Source organism: Protobothrops mucrosquamatus, unplaced genomic scaffold (genome assembly GCF_001527695.2).
Source record: "Protobothrops mucrosquamatus isolate PMUCROS unplaced genomic scaffold, P.Mucros_1.0 scaffold4028, whole genome shotgun sequence".
NCBI classification, from domain to species: domain Eukaryota; kingdom Metazoa; phylum Chordata; class Lepidosauria; order Squamata; family Viperidae; genus Protobothrops; species Protobothrops mucrosquamatus.
Window position 1 is genome coordinate 22,080 of NW_015389964.1, and position 27,221 is coordinate 49,300.

The following is a 27,221-nucleotide window of genomic DNA, read 5'->3' on the forward strand; positions in this document are numbered from 1 at the left end:
GTCTCCAGTCAGATCTTCCATTTTGGGATTGAATATGATTTTGCATTTGGATTTCTAATTTTAATGCATAGTTCTTCTGTTACCACCATCACTGTACTATGGGCAAGGTGATAGTTCTGTCCAATAGATGTTGTTTTAATCCTTGCAAGTGTATTATTCACATCCTTCATTATAAGTGCCAGGTCTTTTTTGGATGCTATTTTCAATGCTGGCAGTCTTTGTCTTTCTGCCAGTAATTCTGCATAACCATAATTTTCTTGTAGGAGAAATTTCCTGACAGAACAATTAATCAGTGGAACAACTTGCCTCCAGAAGTTGTTGGTGCTCCAATACTGGAGATTTTTAAAAAGAGATTGGACAACCATATGTCTCAAATGGTATAGGGTTTCCTGCGTGAGCACGGGTTGGACTAGAAGACCTCCAAGATCCCTTCCAACTCTGTTATTCTGTTGTTCTTGATGAGGGGTAAGTTCATAGGTTGTTTCAATATTGGGCTTCCCTGGTTCTGTTATTATTATTTCTTCTAAGTTATCATTTCTGGAGTTCACGTCAGCTGTTTCCTCTACATTTCCAATTGTTGTTATCCAAATTTCTTCTGTTATTCTACTCTTGTTTTCTGGGTCTTCCATTTTCACTATTTTTCTGAATCTCTTCCAGTTTTGCATCCCTGACTATGTTACTTCTGGTAATGAATCTTCTCTTCTCTGCTAATTATTGTTTAGTGACACTTAAGTCTGGATAAATTGTTTTCCACAGTTCAAATATTTATTTTAAGTAGCCCCACTTTGGTGGTTCTGACTTATTATAGCCGGCCATAATGATGCAATTTTCAAACAAGGTATACTTTTGTCTTGTCTATGGTTATTGTTCTTCCCAAAAGACTAAGCCCTGGTTGCCCAGCTCCTAAATCACATTGCCCACTTGTCAAAAGCTGCCCAGGAATGTGAATATCTAATATGATGAATGTGTGATGATCAATCTGGTATGGTATTTTTTTTTCTATTTCTCACCCTATTAAAAGGGTTAGTCTGGTTCTTCCACTAAGACCTGTTTCACATGGGTGACCATTCTGTTAGTATGGATTACGATCAGCATAGCTCTCAAACTCATCAGAGCACCACAAGCCCCTCCCCCACACCAAAGGGGTATCCTTGGAAGGATTATTATGTACACAACAATGTGAAATCACAGCTGCCAGCTCACTAGCTGGTGTTGGTCTTAATTTGCATTAAGTTCTTCCCAAGAACGTAGGATATCATCATGTATTGGTGTAGTATATGTACAGATCCAAGCAGTGTGGCCTTTTGTAACTGACAGATGGAAATTAGCAGAAGATATACAGTACCTGTCCCATTTCTTCCCATTTCCAGTTTATCTATGCCAAATGGGGCCAGTCAGTGGGACAAACTGAGATGTACACCCCCCCCATGGTCTTTGAAATGTGGAAGATTACTTGCAATTCTGTGCGGAGCAAAACAGCGGTTGTGCTTTTTTATGAGCTTTTCTTCTAGAACAGTGGTTCTCAACCTTTTTAATGCTGCGACCCCCAACCGGTCGTAAGTCAAGGACTAAACCGGTCGTAAGTCAAGGACTAAACCGGTCATAAGTCGAGGACTAAACCGGTCGTAAGTCGAGGACTACCCAACTGGTCGTAAGTTGAGGACTTTCCCTGCCCGGAAGCGCCGCGCATGCGTGGTTCTGCCCCCTGCGCCGGCCGAGGCGTAGCTGGCAAGCGGCAGAGATGGAGCAGGCCGACCACCAGCTGGCCCAGCCCAAGGGAGGTAAGGCACCTGCCGGAAAAGGGGAGAAAAATGGCGGACAGCCTTGCTTGGCGACCCCCGTGAAATGGTCGATCGACCCCAAATGGGGTCGCGACCCATAGGTTGAGAACTGCTGTTTTAGAAGAACCTACAACGTACCCATGTTTGTAGGATGAGTATAGCAGCAACATCACTGCATTTCAATGAATGGGCTCACTGAGCAATAGTTGTGCTTTGAACAGCGACCTGGAACAAGGTTGAGGGTTGACTGAGTTTTCTTTAGTTTCATATAGCCATGATGGACAGGCCAAGAATCTGCTGTGATGTTTTGAAAATTCCATGCAGGCAATAATAGGCTCTTTATAGGATATCATGTATGTCTAGGGCAGGGGTAGTCAACCTTGGCTCTTTTATGACTCGTGGACTTCAACTCCCAGAATTCCTGAGCCAGTCATGCTGAGGGGAAAGGGAGAGGTTTCCAAGCTGAGCCATGCTGGCTCAGGAATTCTGGGAGTTGAAGTCCACGAGTCATAAAAGAGCCAAGGTTGCCTACCCCTGTTCTAGGGGTTGGCTAGGTTGGGAAAACATGCTCAGGTTACATTTGTATCTAAAAAGAAGATTTTTTCTAATGTGCACATGGCCAATAACTTGTCTTTTGGCATTGTTCCTGAGATAAATTTTCTGTAAATATCTATGTGTTTTTCTCTCTCTTCCTTTTAGGGTGTGGACAGGTTCTCAAAGCTTCCAAAGGTCAGATTTTATTGGAGAGCTATCCACTGAATGCCCAGTGCGAATGGATTATACATGCCAAACCTGGATTTGTGGTTGAATTAAGGTAGGATGTTAATATACTGAATTTTCTTTTTATATTTGTGGAGAAAGGTGTGTTGAGGTATCCGACTAATATTTTAAACCTGGCACTAAAGGAATTTTTACTGGCTCCTCTCCAGAGCCATTATTTTCAATCATGGAATACAAAGTATTTAAATAAATAAATAAATGCCTGTCTTTGAATTTCTGTATCAGTTTAAAAACATTAAAAATAAATGCAACAGGATATATTCTCAGTTAATTGGCCCTCGGTCCATCTTTATTAATAGAAGATCATTCCATGGATGAACTGGAAGCTTCTTCATGAAGGTATATGCCAGTGATGGCAAACCTTTTAGAGACCAAGTGCCTAAACTGCAACCCAAAACCCACTTATCATCATCGGGTGCTGGGTGGGTATGGCCCATTGGGTGGGTGTGGCCCATTGGGTGGGCATGGCTGCAGTGGTAACGGCAGACTGGGTGGGACTAAAAAGTTCAATCAATCAATTCCAACTTTGCAAGATCTTTTTTTTCCCTACGAAAAGTTGAAATTGACTGATTGATTGCACACGACAGCAGAATCCTAAAGCGAAAAGGTTTTATAAAACCCCGCTAAAGGCCTAGGACTGGGGCGACGGCGCGCGTGCCCACCGAGAAGGCTCTGAGTGCCACCTCTGGCAGCCGTGCCATAGGTTCGCCACCACTGGTATATGCTCTACTATTGAAACATTATTTCTCTACGTTTCTATGGAGATTCTCAGTCATGGTTGTCCCAAAGGTGCTTTTTCGAAAGGCAACTGGACTTACTCTGTTTTCCTTGAAGGCGTTTCACTTCTCATTCAGAAAGCTTCTTGGATGAGAAGTGAAATATCTCCGAGGAAAACAAAGAAAGTCTAGTTGCCTTTTGGAAGAAGCACCTTTGGGATTATTTCTCTGCATTCTCCTCCAGTCTCAAAATGACTCTTCTTGAAGTCAGGAATTATGAGGAAGTCTGGAAGAGGGTTGTTCATATTATAGAAGCTTCCTACAGACTTGAAAGAATGTTGGTAGCGCAGTAATTTTACTTATTAACTCTGTTTTATGTGATTTGCAAAAATGCAGGGGAAAAACCTTTGAGAGACAGGAGAGCACAGAAGCAAAGTAGAAATTTCAGTCCTACAGAACAAATAGCACAGAGCTATAATTTTGGCGTCTGAATTTGTCCTCTATCTGTCGTTCTGTCTCTTTCTCTCTGGTCAAGGTTTGCTATGCTGAGTCTAGAATTTGACTACATGTGTCAGTACGATTATGTGGAAGTCCGTGATGGGGACAGTGTGGACAGCAAGTTAATTAAACGCTTTTGTGGCAATGACAGGCCTCTCCCAATACGAAGCACTGGCTCCTCCCTTCATGTCCTTTTTCATTCAGATGGTTCCAAAAATTTTGATGGATTTCATGCCGTTTTTGAAGAAATCACAGGTAAGAAGTATGTAATAGAAGATATTTTTAACTAAAATAGCTTGATCTTAGATTCCCCCCCCCCCCACTTTTTAATGCTATTGAAATACTTTATATTGAGGTCCTAATATGAAAGCAAGCTCTATTAAAATTGTAAAAATTGTGATCCATGGCTGATTTTATCTACAAACAACCCAATTTTTCTAGTGGTTTTTTCCCCCATAACCAGTTCCCAATTCTGAGAAGCTACAAACATACATTCTTATCTTATCAGACCAAATGCCTTTGAGGTCACCTTTAGGTTGACTGTGAGATTTACCCATAATTTTAAGTAGACAAAAGAAGGGAATAACAATACATTGTGTAGGAAAGCATTATTACAATGGGTAAATGGCATGATTTATTTATGAAATAGATTTATCTATGAAATTTAGAAGCTACCTAAAGCAACTCTGGGTAGCTTACATTAAAAGTAGGAAAGAATAATAATAATTTAAAAAATACTACAAAGAAGGATTCTATGTTCACATTATCCTACTACCGCACAAACACGCTACCTCAAACAGAAAATATTACCACTAAAATTCCACAACATCCTATCTAAGACACAGGACAAGAACCAAGTCCCATCAAGGTGGGAGATACATGGCTTTTACATGGTTATTAATAAAAAAAATAACAAATAAGCAGCAAAATTCTATCCATCATATTTTCTTTTGCATCCTATACAGCTAATTGGAATCCTAAGAACTTACATGTTTTCATTCATACCATTCTTTGAAAATGCTACTTCCTTTTTATTATTGTCACTTCAATGCAACTATACTACTGTTTCTAATCCCACTTCCCTTAAAAACCATTGTGAAACTGATCTGGAATTCCTGCTACCAATGGAAATGCAAAGAATAGCACTATACTGAGGCAAAAGTGAGTGAGGGAACAGTTCCTAATAGAGGCAATACAGAAGGACAGAATGCATGGAAGGTCTGTACAGCACCTTAAAAGAAGGGGTTGAATATGTTGAGTTTTACCTACATTTGAGCAGGACTCGTCATAAATTCACCCAGTTCCTGGATTTGTTGCAAGAGCAGATAGGTCTGGGGATAATTCCTAGGGATAATAAATAAAGTGATATTTAACTAGTTGTGTTGTTCTGTGCTTGTCAGTACAGTGCATGTACTCTGGTTGGTGGGATATGGGCAATGGCATATTGTTGACTTGCAATGTAGCCTGTATAGAATTCCATGAGATTGCTTGGGGTAAAATTGGGCTTTGGTTTCCAAATTAATCAGTGTATAAATTTAATAAAGACAAAAAAGAAATGTTGCTATAAAAATGGATGAGAACGAGAGACAGATTCTATAAGGCGTATATAGAGGAAAAAGATAACAGGAATGAAGTTGGAAAACAGGCAACAATAAAGATTGCAATAGGCAGAGAAAAAAAGTAATTTTGGATGAAATAAAATATTATGTTGGAAGTGGGATGATGAGGGCTAAGCAAGGAGCCTCCAGCAGAATAAAGGGAATTATAAAAATAATGAAATAATATGGGAAGTGCTTAAAGTGAGCGAATACTTGAAGAAGTGTTTTAGACATTTTTACAGGAATGGTAGTTACCTGTCAAAAAGTGCAATGTGAGAATGTTGAAAAATGGAAAGGCTATATGTGTAGATGGTTTAAGTGGGAAAAAGTTAAAATGCAGTCAGCTTATGGAATGTTTGCGCTTCTTGTTTAATTATGTGTGAAGATTGTGTCTGAGCCTGATAACTGGAAGAATGCTGCTATTGTTCCTCTATTCAAAGGGAGCAACAGTGAACATGGAGTCATACACAGAGGCTGGGAGAAGTTTAAGGAACAAAAGGCAATGTAAGCAGTTTTGGAAACAGGATGGTTTATATAGAAAGAGAAGTACAGAAGTATAACAAGATATTTGGGGTAAACTACATCTAGCCATACAGTAGTTCCCTTTTCTATCCTTTATCTCATGTCTTAATTCATTTGGCTTGCTGTTTCTTACTCTTTTCTGTGCTTTGCCTAATGATGCTTATCCCCAAAGAGAATAGTGTGACATGTACATATGCATAGCAACACTATATTGATCTATACTTTCTTATGTGGTCTCCTAAATGAACTGGTTTCTTTCACAAGTAATACTTCCATTTTATGAAAACTGGATGGAGAAAAAATGTGAGAGAGCTCCATGTCAAAAATAGCACAGTAAAGTATTGAAGAGTGACTCTAGACCTCACCTCCATACTTAAGGCTGAATTCAAGGCATACTTTGCTATTTGAAATTATCAGGTAGATCAAAATACATTCAAAATACAAAATACAATCAAAATACATACAATCCAGGGAGGTATGTTGTCTCCCTGGAGAAAAAAAATCAAAGATGTGGCTGAGAACCTAACCAAAATAATTAGGCCTACTGATTACTACCCTTTCCTCCTCCTCCACATTGGGACAAATGACACAACAAAAAACCTGAGTGCAATAGTGAGAGATTACAAACAACTAGGCAATAAAGTTAAGAAGCTAGGAGCACAAGTAGAGTTTTCATCCGTACTCCCAATGAAAGGCCAACACCCATTGAGGGAAAAAAGAATTCTAGAAATAAACCATTGGCTAAAGGATTGGTGTTGCCAAGAAAACTTTGGCTTCCTGGATCATGGACTGCATTTCCTATGCGAAGGGCTCCTGGCAAGGGATGAGCCGCACCTCACAAAAACAGGGGAAAAAGTAATCGGAAAAAGACCATGTCATACTGGAATTTAATATAATGCAAACACTAGCAACAGAAAACAATCCAACCAGTGTCTTAAACTTCAAAAGAGCTAACTTTAACAAACTCAGAGAGAACCTAGGAAAGATCACATGGATGAAAATCCTAAAGAGGAAAACAACCCAAGAAGCATGGGAAACCCTGCATAATGCAATCACAAAAGCCCAGACCAGCACAATACCATTGAAAAAGAAAAACAAGAAATTCAAGAAGAAACCAGCATGGCTGCATAAAGATCTCTCTGACAAACTGAAAGACAAAAAGGACAAATACAAAAAATGGAAAGAGGGGCACATAACTAAGGCCGATTATCAGCAGATAGCCGGAACATGCAAAGATGAAGTCAGGAAAGCAAAGGCTTAGAACGAACAAAGACTTGCAACAGAAATCATGGATAATAAAAAAAGTTTCTTCCAACATGTTAACAACAAGAAAAAAAATCAAGGAAACTGTATGTTCACTAAAGAGAGAAGATGGCAAGGAAATAATAGGCAACAGGGAGAAAGCAGAGCTGTTAACTCATATTTTTTAAATCAGTCTTCACACAAAAAGAAACTATAGCCCAACATACCAAAAAAACCACTGCAAAAGACAAATTAGAAACAAAAATTAAAATAAGCAAGAAAATGGTAAGAGAACACCTATCTGACCTTGATGAATATAAATCACTGGGGCCTGACAGATTACATCCCAGAGTTCTGAAAGACTGGCAGATGTTATCTCAGAACAATTGCACCATATATTTCAAAAATCCTGGAGCACCAGGGAAGTACCTGAGGATTGCAAAAGGGCTGATATGGTTCCCATCTTCAAGAAAGGGAAAAAAAATGGACCCAGGAGACTACAGACCAATCAGTTTAATATCAATACCTGGGAAGATCCTAGAAAAGATAATCAAAAAGCAGATCTGTGAACAACTAGAAACAATCAAAGTTATAATTAGTAGCTAGCACAGGTTTGTTAAAAACAGATCATGCCAAACCAATCTTATTCCATTCTTCAACAAAGTGACTAAACTAGTAGACCAGTGAAATACTGTGGACATAGTATACTTAGACTTCAGTAAGGCATTTGATAAAGTAGACCACAACCTACTCCTTGGTAAGCTAGAAAAAAGTAGAATAGACAACATCACCACCAGATGGATTGTAGCTGGCTGGCAAACCGTACTCAACGAGTAGTCCTCAATGTCACTACATCCACATGGAGAGAAGTAAGCAGTGGGGTACCACAAGGTTCCATCTTAGGCCCAGTACTCTTCAATATCTTCATAAATTACTTAGATGAGGGAATTGAAGGGGAACTCATTAAATCTGCAGATGACACCAAAGTGGCAGGAGTAGCCAACACCCAAGAAGACAAACTTAGGATCCAAAAAGATCTTGACAAACTTGAAGAATGGGCCCTATCCAACAAAATGAGTTTCAATGTGGAGAAAAGCAAAGTTGTACATTTAGGTAGGAAAAATCAAAGGTACAAGTACAGATTGGATGAAACCTGGCTTAAAAACAGTAACTGTGAGAGGGACCTTGGAGTCCTAGTGGACGATCACTTAACCATGAGCCAGCAGTGTGCAGCAGCAGCCAAAAGCTAATACAATCTTGGGTTGTATAAACAGAGGCATAGAATCAAGATTGCGCAAAGTATTAGTACCGCTTTATAAAACCCTAGTCAGACCACACCTGGAATACTGCAGCCAATTTTGGTTGCCATATCACAAAAAAGATGTTGAGAGTTTGAAAAAAATTCAGAGAAGAGCAACTAAGATGAACAAAGGCCTGGAGACTAAAACATATGAAGAACTTGGATTTAGCTAGTCTAAAGAAAAGAAGAAATAGGAAGACATGATAGCAGTATTCCAGTATTTGAGGGGCTGTCACAAAGAAGAGGGGGTCACCTTATTCACCAAAGCACCAGAGGGCAGAACAAGAAACAATGATTGGAAACTGACCAAAGAGAGAAGCAACCTGGAATTAAAGAGAAACTTCCTGACAGTGAGGACAATTTACTAGTGGAATAGCTTGCCCCCAGAAATCGTGGGCACTCCCTCACTGGAGATTTTTAAAAAGAGGCTAGACAGTCACTTGTCTGAGATGGTATAGGTTCTCCTGCCTGAGCAGGGAGCTGGACTAGAAGACCTCCAAAGTCCCTTCCAGCTCTATTCTATTCTAAAAATCGTCTTTTAAGCCAGAGAATCGAGTCATTTCAAATCCTAAGAATGAATTCAGAGTGCTGGATCTCTCCACCCATTCTTATTTTTTCTTGGGGCATGGACAGCAATGGACAATTGATAATAAAGAAAAAAATAATGTTGACAGAATACAGGGCAATGATGGACTGTGGGAGAGGGCTCCAATGGCTTTCTGGTAGAAGGCCTTTGAGACTCTCAAAAGGGTCTTGAATATCGTCCTGCCGTTTCAAAGTCCATCGCTCAGTCTACTTTAGATCGTGTCCCTATTTGATCTGCTGGGCATGATTTTTCCCTCCCTTGTTATTACATAAAGTACAAACAGTACCATCACAGTAGCTGCTAGAAGGAGGGCTATGTTAATTAAAGGGTCTATAAAAAGACAAAAGTCGACTCCATGAAATGAGACTTGACGTGGGATATGTTGCAGAAAGGCCTCCCATCCTCAAGGGACTAACACATTGCATACAAGGGGGATTAATAGCTCTCGATTCTTCTTCTCAGTGGGAACCGCTTGGTATTCCGCTATTGCCACCCCCCTTTATTTCCGCCCCAGTTTTTAGCAGCAATTATGGAGAGATAAGGTGGGTGCTACTCAGATAATCTATGCAGAGCAGACTCCAGTTTGACTGTATACAGCTTGAATGAAAAACGTTTAAAATGTTCTCCTTTGCAAAGCATTAACCTGCTCCCTGAAACTGTTGATGAGAAAGGATGTGCTTTGCATGATGAGCAAAGGGATGGGTGGGAGAAATTTTGCTTGAGCTGTGGGACCTCCAGCAGCACACACTTAACAAACTGTGTGAAATCTTTCCCAGGACAAAAGCCTTGAGAGTAGTTGAAGGTCAGTGTAAGCGGAGGAACAGAATTTCCTTGGCGGTCTTCCTGTATTCATTGTTCGGACCACATTGATGGACTGAAAGCCCATACAGTGCCTCAAGAGGAAACTGATGTTTTCAAGACTATCTTTCCCAGCTGAGTTTGGATCGCAGCTCTAGAACTCATGATGATGATCGCATGAACTTTGGTGTATTGGCTGGGAGTTTTGGAAAAACATTTCTAAGATGAGTGAGGAGTGAAGTGAAGAGTGAAGGGCCAGTGAAGAGAGGGACCAGGGGAGAAATGATAGCGGTGTTCCAATATTTGAGAGGGTCTCACAGAGAGGAGGGGGGTCAACCTATTTTCCAAAGCAGCTGAAGGCCAGACAAGGAATAACGGATGGAAACTGATCAAGGAGAGATTCAACCTGGAAATAAGGAGAAATTTTCTGACAATAAGAAATTTTCTGAGAATAATCAACCAATGGAACAGATTGCCTTCAGAAGTTGTGGGAGCTTCATCACGGGAAGCTTTCAAAAAGAGACTGGACTACCATCTGTTGGAAATGGTGTGGGGTCTCCTACTTGGGCCAGGGGTTGGACTAGATGACCTACAAGGTCCCTACCAACTCTGTTATTCTATTATTCTAATGATAGTTCTAAATAATGATGATGATGATGATGATGATGATGATGATGATGATGATGATGATGATGATGATGATGATGATGATGATGATGATGGAAGGGACCTTGGAGGTCATCAAGTCCAACCCCCTGCTCAGGCAGGTAACCCTATACCATTTTGGACAAATGGCTGTCCAGTCTCTTCTTAAAAACTTCCAGTGTCGGAGCATTTACCGGAGGCAGGTTGTTCCACTGCCAGTGTCGGAGCATTTTCTGGAGGCAGGTTGTTCCACTGGTTAATTGTTCTAACTGTCAGGAAGTTTCTCCTTAGTTCTAGGTTGCTTCTCTCCTTGATTAGTTTCCATCTGTTGCTTCTTGTCCTGCCCTCAGGTGCTTTGGAGAATAGCTTGACTCCTTCTTCTTTGTGGCAGCCCCTGAGATATTGGAACACTGCTATCATGTCCCCCCTCGTCCTTCTCTTCATTAAACTAGAATACCCAATTCTAGCAACCGTTCCTTATATGTTTTAGCCTCCAGTCCCCTAATCATCTTTGTTGCTCTTCTCTGTACTCTTTCTAGAGTCTCAACATCTTTTTTACATCGTGGTGACCAAAACTGGATGCAGTATTCCAAGTGTGGCCTTACCAAGGCATTGTAAAGTGGTATTAATACTTCACGTGATCTTGATTCTATCCCTCTATTAATCCTTATCATTAAGGATTCTTTGAAGGGTGATACTAAGAACAGTACTTATATATTGAACATAACAAGTGTCAATACTGCCAATACTTTGACAATGTGTGGGATTCTTTCCATCTCCTCTGGCACAATTCATTTTTGAGCCTTTGGCTTCACACCACCTTCACCAAAACCCCTTTCAGACCGCTTGCAGTGTTTCTAGATCTCTTCATTGACCTTTCACGTTTATTTGACCTCCGTAGGCTCTTTTGCTGCAAATGCAGTTGTAGAGTTCTCCTCTGTGGCTTCTTCCCTGCTGCTTTATTCCTAATCCCCTAAAACTATAAAGGATCATTTTGTAGTTGTGACACTCAGCTAATCAGAGATCAGTTGGCTTTAAAAACACAAATTCTGTATATAAAATGGCAAGCTTCTCCCTTGGGAACTGCTTCAATTTTAAAAATAGTTGTTTTAGCATGGAATGATCTCAATCACATCTCATTACCTTGTTTTTGACAAAAATTGATTCACAAAAAGGATTATTGGGGCAGAGGATGGGCTAGGTAGAAGCATTTTTAACATCACTGTCTCGCAGCTTCAAAGATATACTGTGTTTTATCACACACACCCAAATACTGGCATTGCAAATGTCTCTCACTAAGAGAGAAAGGAGTGTAAAAAAGGTAAAAGAGGAGAAAGAACCAGCCTGTGGAAGGAACTGAGGTGTCTTGTGCATTTTCAGGTTGTTCTTCATCTCCGTGTCTACATGATGGAACCTGCCTTGTTGATAAAATTGGTGATTACAAATGTGCCTGCTTGGCTGGCTATACTGGAAATCGCTGTGAAAGCTGTGAGTATATCACTGTAGCTATGCATAAGCATCTTCAAAGGCTCTGGGTTTTCATTCATTCAGCTTCTGTTTGGCATTCTCAAGTACAATGAAATGGACTTGAAGGCCATGCTTCTACAATCAGAAAAACAGAGTTGGAAGGGACCTTGGAGGTCTTCTAGTCCAACCCCTGCTCAAGCACGAGGCCCCTTAATATGGGGAGCCAAAGAGTCATGCAAACTCTTTAAGAATGTCCCACTTAACAAAATCTTATTATTGCATTGAACTTGTCAACAGAGAAGGCCTTTGGTTTGTTCTCCACATAATGGAGTTCTCCCATCATTTCTGATGTCTCCAGATGTGTTGAGATAATTTCCAATCTCTCTAGTCAGGACAAAACGTCTGACAAAGTTGCTTAAGGCTTGCCAATTTTAATTCTGAGCATTTTTAAAAGAATGTTCTGTTCTGAGCCTACGGTGGCTTTCATACATCAAGGATACACTGATTTGAAGAAGATTGGGACTATCTTTTTATTTATTTATTTTTGGAAGAAAAATATTTCACAGATTGGATAATGCAATTGAATATGTAAATTATCATGACTATTATTTTCTTTCCAAAACTCCAAGAAACTGAGGCCAATTTGTACTTTTGCTATTTTTAATGTGGAGTTATTATACCTCTTTTTAAATTTATTTACATGGATAAAGTTTGAAACTACTTTACTAGCTCTTGATGTACATCTATTCATTTAAGAACTGTTTGAAGTTACAACAAAAGTGGCTTATGATCTGTCTTCACACTTACAGTACAACTCTGCAGAGTCCCTGTGAGTTTTACATGATCACAACCTGTGCGCTTGCCAACTGGCTCATGTTTACAATGGGTTGCAGGATCTTGGGGAAAAGCGGTCACGATTTGTGACATTCCCAGTTGCTTCCAACAAGCTAAGTCAATGGGGAAGCTGGCAGGGAAGGTTACAAATCGCAATCACATGACGTCTCAGTTAATGACCATGGCAAAACATTGTAAGATTGGGTGTAATCACATGATGCCTTGCTTAATAACTGCAGCGCTTAACTCAAAGTTTACAGTCCCAGTTGTGGTTGTAAGTCAAGGACTATCTGTAAATACCCCATTCCTTATATCTCATGATAATCTGATTTTAAACAAGTCTTGGCCTGGAGAGTTCATTAGCTAGAGATTGCCTTTAAATAGAAAAATATATTATTTCACAACTCTTTATGTTTTTGTACTGAAAAATAGGACAGATGGCCGCTTCGGGAAGTGATTAAGAACTGAGTCTTACATTTTTAACATTCAGATGCCAGTTCAGAATTGGTCTTAAAATATCTGTGTACAATTTGTATGTGTGTGTGTGATGATGTTGAGTGACACAGTCATTACCTCTTGAGTTATTTGAATCAGAAATTTCATGCAATTCTAGAGGAATGGAAGTATACTGACTATGACTGAAAGCTTAGATTACCAGATGACTGCTGACAAATATGCCATTTAGTATACCTATGTTTTCTCTTGATGTTCATGTAGGCATTTCATTGTTGAAAAGTTCTACGTCATATTACACTTAACAGAGTGCGATACGTGGCAGTATTTCAACTGAGCAATTCTTACACAAGCTCCAAATTCATGGTTGCAACCTATTGCCTGCTCCTTCATGCCTCCACTCTTGCTTTGAAGCCCCCTTTCCTCTTTGGATCCAAATAACTGCCCATCCTTATTTCATACTTTACCACTATGTAATTGGAACTCTACTGTGGTAAACCCAAAAGTGGGAAAGTTTGCTTTTTACAGGCTCCTTGTACAGAATCTTCTTTAGAGGGGGAAGTGCCATTATTGAGTATAAAAACTATGTGGAAAGTGTCATATAGGCTAAGAGATCGAAGCAAGTAATTTGGAGAGTCTGAGAAAAGGAAACAGGAGAAATCTAAAGGTCAAAATTGACAAATTCTGAGGGTGTGTATACTATAGTATTTATTTATTTATAGTATTTATGTTATTTATTTACTTGCTTACTATAGTGTATTTACATCCTGTACTTTCCTGGTATAAACCAGCCTCCAGCAGTTGACAATATACTCTAACATTGTAAATAAAATCCTAACATTCAACTGCATTAAAACTTTATAATTCCATCTATACTCTTGTTTGTTGTTCATTTATTTTGTTTATTTTACATTTATTAATTGTAAGTGCATGACTCCAGACAGCTTACAAAATTCAACCCAATAAAAAGAACAACGTACTATCTTAAAACATGCAAAGTACATAAAACCAAAATGCAAAGTAAATAACAGAATCCACATCTGAGGTCTATAAAACAATCTACATTCAACATAACCACTGTATGGGCTTTACTCCACGTCTTGTGGCGTGGGAAGTTATTTAATAACAAATAATCAAGAGGAAATTCACAGTTACAACTATAAAATATCTGGTGGCAATTTTAAAATCAAGAATCTTAGAGAGGAAACAGGAAATTACAATTAAATTCTTCCTAAAATAAGCCAGAGAGAGATCAGTATGCCTAATGTAGACTCAAACTCACATGAATTCATCACCCTTGCTATTGTCACTATCAGTCTCTTTCAGCTCCTTTCCCCACTTCCTTCCTTGACTCTGGCAAATGCATGGCAAACCTCATTCCTTCTTTGCATTCATGCCAGCACATTTTCATCGCCTTGCATCCTTAAATCTGTGACCTATCTCTTACTAATGACTTGTAAAGCTACTGCATTACTGGCAATTTATGGAGTCTTCACTTTTAATATTGCTGAATTTTTCAAAGTTGGTGTCATTTTAGATATTTCAATTATTTATCATCATTTTCATTGATGACATAATTGCTATGATATATTTTGTGAGCTTACTGCACAGTTTACTTACACATTATAGAAGTGCTGTAACTTGAAAATATAACAGAAGCACATGGAACTGCAGCTATTTAATTCCATTTCTTCTCCTATCTCATTGTCCATCACCTACAAAAACAGGGTCCTATGACAATTGAGTAAGTAAATGTTCTTTTGACAGTTCTCTTCCCACCAAGTTCTTTGTAAAGTTATTTTTATACTCTGCAAATGTTGGGGTCTGCTGATTTCCATACTTTGTACCTGGGCATTGCCATCTTAGTAGTATATTAGTACGATAGTACGGCAGTAGTACTGCTGGCTGGAGAATTCTGGGAGTTGAAGTCCCTACATCTTCAAGCTATTAGAACCCAGTATGGCAGGCTAACTCAGCCCACTGCCAGGAGTTTGTTCCTGCAGAGTTCAAAGTTGACTCAGCCTTCCATTGTTCTGAGGTTGATAAAATAAGGACCCAGATTTTGGGGGCAATATGCTGACTCTGTAAATCGCTTAGAGAGGGCTGTGAAGCACTATAAAGCAGTATATAAATCAAAGTACTACTTCTATTGTTAGTAAAATTGAGAAACACTGTAATAGTAGGATTCTTTTCATAAACATTGGAAACCAGTCTAACCGAATAATCTTATTTTGAAGGGAAGAGCCTTCTGGCTTGTATCTTTTTAAAAGAAGCATTTAATTCCTTTCACTCTTTAAAAGGCAGTGTGGGGTTCTTTTGCATATAGAACTTGGGAGTTAAACATTAATGAATAGTCTTCAGTGATGCAGTGATTCCTAATTTTTCTTTGAAATTGTCAAATTTAGTTTAAATATTCTTTTTTCTGGGAAGTCCAAAGCAGTACACCATCTTTCCGCACTTCCTCACAAACAACAGGAAAACTACAAAGCAGGAAATAAGGATGAATAAAATATTTCTGCTTTGCCTATGAGCAATCTGGAAAGCAGATAAAAATTGGATGGGCAAAAAGCAGAAGCTTTAGATGCACCATTGTGAGTTAGAGGGAACTTCATGTCTTTTGGTACTGAACTATAGCAGAGGCCTTCTTCTGTGATCCAGATAAGTAATGCAGCAATAAAAACAAAATCTTGAAAGCTTGAAAAACTTTCTCTTTCCCTCTTCTTATACCAAAGAGAATCAGGATGGGGCAATTTTGAGTTTCTTTCCCACCACTTCTCGTCTTTCAGAGTTAAACTTCTGTTTACATAAATGCTATTACATTTTTACTTCAAAGTTATCCTCATATTCCTTTTTGGTGGGTATCTAAGTTCTTACTGAAGAAGAAATACAGAGAGTAAGAATGTAGAACATGATATGCAATGCTGTATAGTTCACTTCAACTTATGGTGAGATTATTTAGATCCGGTCTGGCCTTTTTTTCCCCTGAACTGTTTTATGCTACCACTATCTCTACTTGGCCAATACTGGACTGTAGTCTATGCACATTTTTTTTATCATCCAAGCCAACAATAAGTGAGTCTACAGCATGGCAAACATACCACATTTAATTAGTGTGGTTATATTTGCATGGATAACCCTTGTTTGGATGGCTTATGGAAGTGGTCTAAAAGGTTCTATGCAAAGAATCACATTGGGCCACTCATAAATCTGATTTCCAAAAAGATTAGTATCAGATATAGCACTAGCAATCACAGAGGGCAATGATGACAATGACTTGATTTGAACCACAAACTTTAGAGCAGGGTTCTTCAAACTTGGCCCTTTTATGACTTGTGGACTTCAGCTCCCAGAATTCCTCAGCCAGGCATGCTGACTGAGGAATTCTGGGAATTGAAGTCCACAAGTCATAAAAGGGCCAGGTTTGAAGACCCCTGATCTTACGAAAAGGGGAGAAAGGGCTGTTTGTGCCAAATTGATCTGCAAGGTAAACCATGAATATAAAGGCAAAGCTCTTTGGCAAGCTCCCAAAGTTACTTCCTACAAAACTTTTATCCCACCCATAAATTTAACACAAGACTGGCAAATAAATGAAAATATTAAAATATAATAGATTCCTCTCTGCTTTATCCTGGGGACCAAAAGAAGAACTCTAATCCCAACCTCTGTGTGATGAGGCAAAAATGCTTCTCCTCTTCCCTCACTCCTGTAAAGTTGCACTGATTTTTGACATGGGACTCAGCATTCTGGCTCAGTGGGTCATTGCTTGGAATTGCTGGCCTTTAAAACAAGGGTCTCTGACCAAGCTTTGCTCTGAGACTTCCTGTCTCCATTGTCCAAAACAAAGCCCAGCAAGCCCCAAGTCCTTGAGTAAATGCTGGGATCCTTTCTTGAATGGGGAATTCATTGCTTTGATCCCACTTCCATTTCTAGTCAGCTTCTCAGAAGACCGTGGTTGCCAGCCCTGCAATATTTACTTGGAATCCTAATGAAGCGTTCTTTATTGAGCATTCTGGCATTCTGGACCATCATTAATAGAATTAGATTACTAGTAGGAAATAGCCATTATGTTCAGATGGGCCTTTATGTAAGGATTCCTTGTTCCTACTATCTGACTCCTATGTAAGAAGGCTTTTCTTATAGCTTCTGGCATCAATAAAGGTAGTAAATCAAAATATGAGGCTGGGAGATTCTATTTGGGGGGGGGGCGCTGTGTTTATTAAGGTCTGGTCTAGAAATCAGGAGACTGACTCATTTTAGGCATGAAAGGCAGCTGGGTGACTTTGGACCCAGTCACTGTTTCTCAACCCAACCCAACCCACCTCCACAGAGTTGTTGTTGTTGTGGGGAAAACAGGAGAAGGAAGGAGTCTTATGTATGTTTGCTGTAATGAAGTAATGAAGGCAGGATTAAAAATGCAATAGAAAAATGCATCTTTATATGGCGAAAAGCTAAATGTTGATATTATTATTTGATTAAATTATTGAATCCACAGTAGTTCAACATATAGTCTTAGTATATGGCCAGATATTAAAAAAATAAATGATTTGAAATGTGAATAACATTTGAATTGTGTAATAGGCTATGAGCTCTATTGCAATGTTTTGAGAAAAAGCTTCAGTTGTCAAAGATTCCTTGAAACATTAAGGACAACACTTCTTTCATACAACATTTTCTTTCTGAAGCACACTTTTTAGAATTACATAGTTCATTATATGCCATCAAAATTATTAGACTGACATTCCCAAACATTATATATGACATCATTCTATCCATAAATCAGAACAATAGGTAGAGGATCCAGCATTAAATACAAATTCAATGTAGACCATCAACCTCTCTAAATCAGTATGCTTATTTAAGATTTATGACTTTTTCATCTTGTCTAAGTTGTATCATGATCTACGGTGTATTCTCTTGTATGAGATGTAAACAGCAAAAGTATTATGGATTAAATATAAAATGTAACTCAAAGATAAAAATCCCAGTGTACATGTTTAAAACAGAATTGCTCAGAATTCATAGAAAACTGAAGGATGAGGGTGTGCCAGCAAAGAATTTAGAATTTTTTCCCAACTTTGAAATATCTCCCTCAGAGCTGAATTGCATGCCTCTTTAAGTGGAACTACCCAAATGTTCTGCAAACAGAGCAAGAAGGTAGTGTTAAAAAAAAGGGATGTGAGACAACATAGAAGCTGCTATGGGTGGGTATAGATCTTCAGCAATGTGTAGAGATTGGTAGTGACTCTTAGGAAATTCAGATGAGGAATTTTCCCAGTCCTATGTGGAATATTGAGGGTTGTCTGAAATCTGGACAAGAAACTCAGAGATGCCTAGTCCTCATTATCTGTCCATTGCAGATAATGGACTGGGATTGATTTTTAGATCACAAACTCAAATGCCTACCTGTACTTTTCTCCTGGAAAGCATGTGCTGTAAAATATCTATATGGGCAGTGGTGGGATTCAAATACCTGAACAACCAGTACTCTTATTGGATGCAGACCTGGGCCTCCAAGGCCTAGAACGGACTTCCACAAGTGGCATCCACACATTTACGGCAGGCTGCTCTAGGCCTGGGAGGCCTCCTCCAGACCTCCGAGGCCTAGACTGGACTTCCAGAAGCACTGTGCATTAAGCCGGTTCTCCGAACTCAGCAAAATTTAGCTACCTGGTTCTGCCAAACCGGTGCGAACCAGCTGAATCCCACCACTGTATATCAGGCTATCTTGAAGAGCATTCAGAAGTTACAGCTGGTATAGAGTGCAACAGCATGGACAGCTTTTGGGTCTCTAGAGTTACACCAGTGTTCCCAGAGCTGCATTGGTTGCCGATTTGTTTCCAGGTCCAATTCAAGGTGTTGGTTATCACCTTTAAAGCCCCTCATGGTATGGGTCCAGGTTACTTGAGGAATCTTCTCATCTGACTGGAATTGGCCTCCCTCATCTCTGCCAGCAGAGGAGGCATGCTGCAAGCCCCATTGACCAGGGAATTCTGGCTGGTGGGGTCCAGGAGAAGAGCCTTCTCTGACATCGCTCCCGCCCTTTGGAACATTTTGCCCCCTGGAGTGAGGTCGGCTCCAATACTCCCAACCTTCTGCAAGAGCTTGAAGACCTGGCTCTGCCAGTTGGCCTCAGGCTCCAATAGAGGGGTTTTACATTGAGGATGGTTGGTAGATTAATATATTAATAACAGATCCCACCTCCACTCCTGCTCATTCTACTCCCTCCCTACCCATCTCTTAGTTACAGCTGATAGTTTGTATTTTTATAGTATTTTATTTTTATTATATACATGTTTATTCTTTTTAACATTGTAAAGTCTCCCATAGTGAGATGGGCAGCAAGCAAATTAGATAGATAGATAGATAGATAGATAGATAGATAGATAGATAGATAGATAGATAGATAGATAGATAGATAGATAGATAGATAGATAGATAGATGGCAGATGGATATAGATGATGGATGATAGATATAAAGATAGATAGACTTGCCAGATCTTCCTTTGCTGTAGACTCTCTCTCCCTCTCCCTCTCTCTCCCTTCTTCCCCCCTTTCCTCCCCTCCCCCCCCCCCCCCCCCCCCCCCCCCCCTCCCCCCCCCCTTCCCCCCCCCCCCCCCCCCCCTCTCTCTCTCTCTCTCTCTCTCTCATGAGAACTATTTCATATTACAGTATCTGATTGAACAGTTAGAAGAGGCCTAGCTTTGAGAACAAAGAGAGAGAAATGACAGGCCTGTTTCCATGCAGAAACATTCTCATTTTAAAAACATCTATTGGTCAGCTTTGAATGTGTTGCTTGGGATCTCTGAATCCTTTTTATTTGAAAGAAAAAGAACATATTCAATGGCACTTTTAGAAGGTTTTTTTAAATTACAAAGTGGCATAAGCTTTCTTAGGTAACAATGTTGAATTAGAAATAGGGAAAGTAGGATGGAAAGCCAGCGAGAAATTGAAAAGAGAAAGTATTTAAAGATTTTTCAAAAGAAAGTAAGAGGACACATTGTGCAGCATCTTAATAACATGCAGAGAAGCCCAAATCTCTGGTAAATCCCAGATGAATAGAAAAATATTTGTATAAGAATATTTACCACTTTTATTGTATATCTGAGTAGATACTGTAATTGCTTTTGCAGAAATAATAATCTAACTGAATTTTCTCATTCTCTTTTCTAAACTGCAACTCTTTTCTAAACTCTCATTTCTCATTCTCTTTTCTAAACTGCAACTTTTAAAAACCATGTTGTTGTTGCTATAGGAAGACATGGTTTGGATCAGTGTTTCTCAACCATGCCACCTGGGGAATTCTGGGAGCTGAAGTCCACATACCTTAAACTTTCCCAGATTCAGAAACACTGGCTTAGATTATTTCTAAATTTGCTTGACAATCCCCACCCCAGTACACCTCAAAGGAAAATATTGCAATAGGTGCCTTTTTGAAATCTCTAGCCCTATTTATTTATATATTTTATGTACTGCTTCAGTTTAAAAGACTCTAAACAGGGGAACAATAACCAATGTAAATATCAATAGAAAGGCACATTAATTATAAAAACATATCAGGAGCAGCAATACCAGTCACTCTGGAATCTTTCTGAAACAGCCAGGTCTTTACAAGTCTTCAAAAGCCCATAGGAGAAAGGGGGTAGCAGTTCCAGAATAAGAGAGAACTCCAACAGAGAAGGCCCACTTTCATTATCTGTCCCATTGCCCTTTATGAGAAGTGGAGACCTTCAAGTTGGACAGCTGCAAGCCATCAGTGAAAGTTGGTATGGTAGATATCCAGGCTCTGAACCATATAGAGCAGGGGTAGGCAACCTTGGCTCTTTTATGACTCGTGGACTTCAACTCCCAGAATTTCTGAGCCTGCCGGCTCAGGAATTCTGGGAGTTGAAGTCCACGAGTCATAAAAGAACCAAGGTTGCCTACCCCTGATATAGAGTGTTGTGGTAATGACTAGCACTTTGAATTGTACTTAGAAACAGCAGCCTATTTATTTATTTATTAAACTTGTACGCTGCCCATCTTGCTTAGAGGCAACTCTGGGCGGTTTACAAACATTAAAAACCAGTAAACATTAAATCAATAAATAACAATAACAATGAAAATAATTTACAGTTGAAAGATGAGGAGAAAGGGAGCAAGATGCACACAGGGAGAGATGGGGTCTTCTTTTAATCAGAGACCCACCTTCAGAGGGATGCACGTCCATTAGGGCCCTAGGCCAACTGGCAGAGCCAGGTCTTCAGGTCCTTACTGAAGGTCAGAAAGGTGGGTGCAGATCTTACCTCAGGGAGCACGATGTTCCAAAGAGCAGGATCCACAGCAGAAAATGCTACATATTGGTTACAATAATCTACAATAACTATTACAGAGGAGGTGCTTATGGCAGTCGTGAGACTACCCCGTAAGCATCTGGTCTGCAGGATTTTGCCCCAGCTGACGTTTTATGTGGTCTTCAAGGCAGCCAGATTTAAAGCAATTTGCAATAATGCAAGATGACACATGAGCTTCTCAGTAAGGCCCTCAAGCTAGAGATAGACAACACGTAGGGCTGTTGCCTCGCTATTTTGTTCATAGGTGGCCTCATGAGTAGGGAAAGGAACTCAAAATGTTCCTTTATAGCCCTACTCTTCTTTCCAGGTCAAGCAATCTACTCATTAAGCCTTTAAATTCAGTGGGGTCAACAAATGCTGAATATGGGAGAAGGTAACACTGTTATTATAAGCATAGCAAGTAGCATGATTTAACATGCAGTATCCTACGAGATTCCATCACAACCTGGAAGATGAAATGTGTTAAAGAAGCATTCTATTATTCCTACAACTGCCAAAAATATCACTTGGCAAACCTTTTTATTAACAAAGGACATCATGATACAGAGAGAACAGTACAAGTTTCTTAAATCTGCTACTAAATAATAGTGTGGCCTTGAATTAGATCACTCTAGATGCATTATCTTCCCATCTGTGAGGGGAAGAGGATAAGGAAGGCTTGCATTATTTTAATAGCTACTGTGATGATTAATAGGCTTCATCCATATATTTAAATATGCTATGAACAGAAATATCCTTTAGGTAATCTGAAGGAAATGGTGCACCAGCTGTGTCCCCACTAAGAGAAATTGGACGTTGTCATTCATAGCCCCGTTATACTGAGATTGGATAATTGTAACCTTCTCTGGAGGAGGCTGGCTTTGAAAAATGTTCAGAAGCTTTTATTATTTTCAAGTACAGCTGCTAGAATACAGATGAATATGAGGAATTTTGATGGTATTATCCCAGCACACTTTCAGTCAGGGGTTTTATTCAACGCTTCTGGTCTCTCTGTATGGTAATTCTATATGGTTATATTCTTCATCTTGATACAGCCAGACTTGCCTCATTCACACATAAGAGATCCCAGCATGAGATCTTCTCAAAGTGACTCAGATTTGTTCAGTGAGGCAATCTGAACCATGAAGGTTCTTTGCTTTGCTTCACCAATGTGAAACTGCCTAGTACTGGGGGAGGAAGTTGAGGTAGCCTTCTTTCTCTGTGCTGGCAGAGGAGCACTGAAGGTTTTTCTTACTGGACAGCTTTCAGTGAACCCACTGAAAGAGCCCAGTCTTGAAGCACTTGAGCCACTGTGAAGAATTTGGTATTTACCAACAGTGGAACCTACCTACGTTGTGGGAATAAAGTTATATTTCTTTTTTTTTACAGAGCTAAGTGATATTAGTAAGCACACACTGTTTACCTCTTGTATCTTTGCCTCTTTATAGAAGAACAAATACTGGCAGGGGGTGCGAAGAGGCTAAGGGAGATTTTTTCTCTCAAAATCAGCTTAGATGACCTGAAGATCTTCCTCTACAGTACTTCCTGAGGGAGACTGCTCTCTAGCTTCTCCCTAGTGCAGTGGTGGTGAACCTATGGCATGCATGCCAGAGGTGGCACTTAGAGCCCTCTGTGTGGGCACGCGTGCCATTGCCCCAGCCCTGCCTCCCCCTGCGGCCCCCTCTTCACCAGTAGCCCCCCTGGACGAGAGTTACTCCCAAGCGCAGCCTGTGCAGAGCAGCACAGCCAAGGACATGGCAGCCAGGCAAAGGGGACAAGATTCCGCCCTCACGCCTCGTCACACGCAGTTGATGCTGCGGGGTGCGGGTGGAGGGCGTGGCCACCATGGTGCTGCTGGGCTGCCTGGGAAATCTGCGGCGGGCTGTAGAGACAGTGAGTGGCCCTGTGGGCGGGTGGGATGTGGCAGAGCAGGGGTGGGATGGGGGCTGAGGTGGTTTTTGGGCACTCAGTCTCTAAAAGGTTTGCCATCACTGCCCTAGTGCAAGCTTTGCAGAAGAAGACTGAGGGGTTTCAGACTGAAGCAGTGAAGTTGAAGCAAATGGCCCATGTTTGGTTCACAGAGCAGCTTCGAGGGTTCATGTTTGGTTCACAGAGCAGCTTCACTGAAGCTAACCATTCATGGGAAACTTCATGCAGCCCCCAATGAACAGATGTAAGAAGCCTCTTAAACATTTGCAGAAGTATCTTCAAAAATATTCTAGAAGGATTGGTAAATAGCACGAGTGTGCAGGTTTTGTAGCCATAGGCAACTGATGGAAAACAGAGGTGCCAGAATGGAATGAAATATTCTGGGGGGAAAAGATAAAACTGAGTGTGATCTCGAAAGAAAACACTCCCATTGTCTCATTTAGTTACCGGATGGGTTTTCAGATTTTCCAGCTTTTGAGAAGCTTGTTTGAAGACAATCAGGACCGTTAATGTAGTTCTCATTTTTCTGCTTCTCTCCTGCAAACCACCAACATGGCCCTCAGCTCCAATAAGTTTCCTATTTTTGCCTTACCCCATAATAAAATTTTATTTTTATTTTATTTACTTATGCTGCCCATCTCCCCTATAAGGTGACTATTTCTGTCTTAGAGAATCTCAGGGCAATTCTTTCACTCTACATAATGCGTGAAGAGGGATAAGTCAAAGAAAGGGAATAAATCAAGAGATGTAACAGTATGACCTATGCTTTATATTAGGGTAAGAAACTCCAATGTGAACTCAAGGGATTTTCTTATCATATTGACTGGAGCTGCAGTTTAGTACTGTGCATAAATAGGGTTGCCTGGTCCCCTGATTTTGTACATTTGCTAGACTAAATCTGGTTTGATGCTTATTTGTATAGTTGACACAAATCCTGGTTGCATAAGGAGTAACAATAGTAACAATAGTAATAGTGGAATAGTGGAATGTTATATCTAATTTAATTGTCCATTTCTCAGCCCCTGAATATGTATTTCAAAGACCAAGTGTATGTTTTTTCCTGGAAAAGTTTACCATGTGGGTTAGCATATCTGAATGCAGCATACATATGTATTTTTACTCTAATATTGTTCAAATCAATAAGTGGCCTTGGTTAAATAGAAAATGTGCTAATTTTTTTCATTTCTTTTTCCTGCAATTGCAGGGTCTGGTTTTTTACCCCCTCCTGATCAATTAAATGTTGATCTGTTTGTTGTAACAGGAATTTGCCAGCTAGCTTTCATAGGTAAGAAGGAACTAGAACTCACAATCTCCTGATTTTTAGCCTGGAGCCTTAATCACTAGATCAAACTGGCTCTCAGGAAAGATGTGCTTTTCTTTGGACTTAATAGGACTAGCACTTTCTATTGCCCTAAGGATTTTAAAAAATCTTAAAGAACATTGACATTTCCCCCACTTATTAAAAATGGTTTTATTTTACTTTTCTGAGCTTTGTGATATGTACATTTCATACCACACAAAGGTCACAAGGTTGTATCATGCAAAGAGACTTACACAGTTTATTTTTAGGATGGACCAAATGCATAATTGATTAAAATATTTTTCCCATGTCCGCTATTAGCTCATAAAAATAGATGGAATATAACATTAAATCAGGATCAAAATTATCATAGTGTTTATGAAGTCCAAAGCTTCTAAGATTTGAAATCACGTTTCAAATTCCAGCTGTAGCTGGAACTTTGATGGGTAGCAATACTAGCAATGAACCTATAAAATCCATGACTAGCACCAAAATGGGAAAAGAAGGAAATTTCCTGCTTGTGGGACAAAGAAAATAGATTGAGTACATGAACTTGGGGACAATGGAAGGTGAGGAATTCATGATTCCACTTGATGCTCCTGATTCTGATTTGTCAAGCAGAGATTTATTTATAGCTACCACCACAAACAGCCTCTGCATTTCTACCACGAGCTCATTAAACAACATACCGGATACAAATGGGGCATGGTTATTATGCAGAAAGTTTATTCTCTTATTCCAATCTTCCCCAGATGTCTTCCAGATGTGCTAGACAACAATTTGCAGCATCCCCAGCTAGCATATTGAAAGTTGCCTCATTTAAGAATATGTGCACTATGATGTTAAACTTGCATCCACCAAGGAATAATACTTGGAATGTATCCATATGATTAATATTGGAGAAAGAGTGGGCAATGAAATGGATCTTTATTATATGTATAATGTTCATTCCACTCTTTACTTCTAAAATTAAATGAGGGAACCAAATAACTGGAAAGGTTGGTATCCAGAGACACAGCTTTTTAAAAGTCTGGAACAATGCTGATAAAGATCAAGTGGTTAGTTGTAAGCAAGAGCTTCCAAATTGCCTCCAGATGAATGCATCATAGCAGCTGACCCAAGCATACTTTCACATAGTTACTGCCTCATTCACAGAAGCATAGAGCTGGAAAACATCAGGGTGGGTTCCACTTGGCTGAAAAGGCATGAAAAGATTTTCACTGCCTGTAGGATGACATCATTGTCCTATTCTAATTATTCCTGGCTGATGAGATACTTGCAGAAAAGATGCTTTGCTTAAAAAAGGGTACAAAAACAAATTGGAAGCTCTTGATGAAAGCCTAATGCAGAAGTTGATAGTCACTGTAGCATTCAATTTCATCTTCATGGAAAAAATGCACAAATCTACCATACTGAGGGTGAAAGCTAACATTCTGAAGGTGAATTCTAAGAGCGGGCAAATTGAGAGTGAAGACCAGCATTCTAAAGTATGGCAGGACTTTGAACATCTTGTAGTCCAAACCATTTATTATCAATGCTGAGAACATGTGCTTCAAACAGTTCTGCAAAAATATCTTATTTTTTCCCCTAAGCAAACTACCAGCAAGCTTTCAGTGTTATTGAAACACTAGGTATGGGTATGGAACAAAGGGCTCAGGGGTATCTAAATGCTGTTTAAATGCTGTAGTATGGTGCAGTGGTTAGAATGCAGTATTGCAGGCTAATTCTGCTGAATGCCAACAGTTTGATCCTGACCAGTTCAAGATTGATTCAGCCTTCCATCCTAACTAGGTTGATAAAATGAGGACCCAGATTGTTCGGGCTAATAGGCTGTAAACTGCTTAGAGAGGGCTGTAAAGCACTATGAAGCAGTATATAAGCCTAAGTGCTATTGCTATTGCTTTTCACCTATTGCTGTTCCCCTCTCCCCTGTTACCTCTGTCACATTCTCCTCTTGTCTTACTTTCTTTCTGGCCCAAGAGTGTCACCTTGCCCCTTTAAACACTTAGCATATTTCCCATTTTTCATCTCATTGAATATTCCACTTTTCAATATCTGGGTCCCTGCCTTTGGTATGACATATAAGGGCAAGGGTGTAGACAATTACAGTGCGGTCAAACAACCAATTTTGAGGGATCTGCCACGAGAGATGTATTTAATTTATTTTGGCTATCTCTAGTCTGGTGAAGGCAGCTTACAATATTTATAAAACACAGCTGGATATTTAAAAAGCAGAGGTTAAAGCTAACTATCTTGTAAACTCATTTAAAATTAAATGCTTGCTAAAAGGCATGCATCTTTGCAGATTGTCCTACAGATTGCTTAGAGTGTAGGAGCCAGACATAATTCCCAAGGAAATGCTAGGAGCTACAATAGAAAGAGCCATCTCTCTGTCTACTTTAAGTTACGCCAGCAAGCAAATGATAAAAAGTGGAGCTATTTCAGTGACATGCATAACATGA

At 39.7% G+C, this 27,221-nt stretch overlaps 1 protein-coding gene across 1 annotated transcript in view; it reads left to right on the forward strand.

The window, feature by feature from the left end:
- Positions 1-26,246, forward strand: part of LOC107298502 (inactive serine protease PAMR1-like) — a gene marked incomplete at its 3' end in the record, with an annotated part of 40,944 nt that extends 14,698 nt beyond the window's left edge. The window contains exons 4-8 of the mRNA XM_015827880.1: positions 2,481-2,595; positions 3,813-4,030; positions 11,847-11,954; positions 24,664-24,744; positions 26,065-26,246. Coding sequence (XP_015683366.1) covers positions 2,481-2,595; positions 3,813-4,030; positions 11,847-11,954; positions 24,664-24,744; positions 26,065-26,246 — 704 coding nt within the window. The remainder of the gene's footprint in view (positions 1-2,480; positions 2,596-3,812; positions 4,031-11,846; positions 11,955-24,663; positions 24,745-26,064) is intronic.
- Positions 26,247-27,221: the final 975 nt, after the last annotated feature.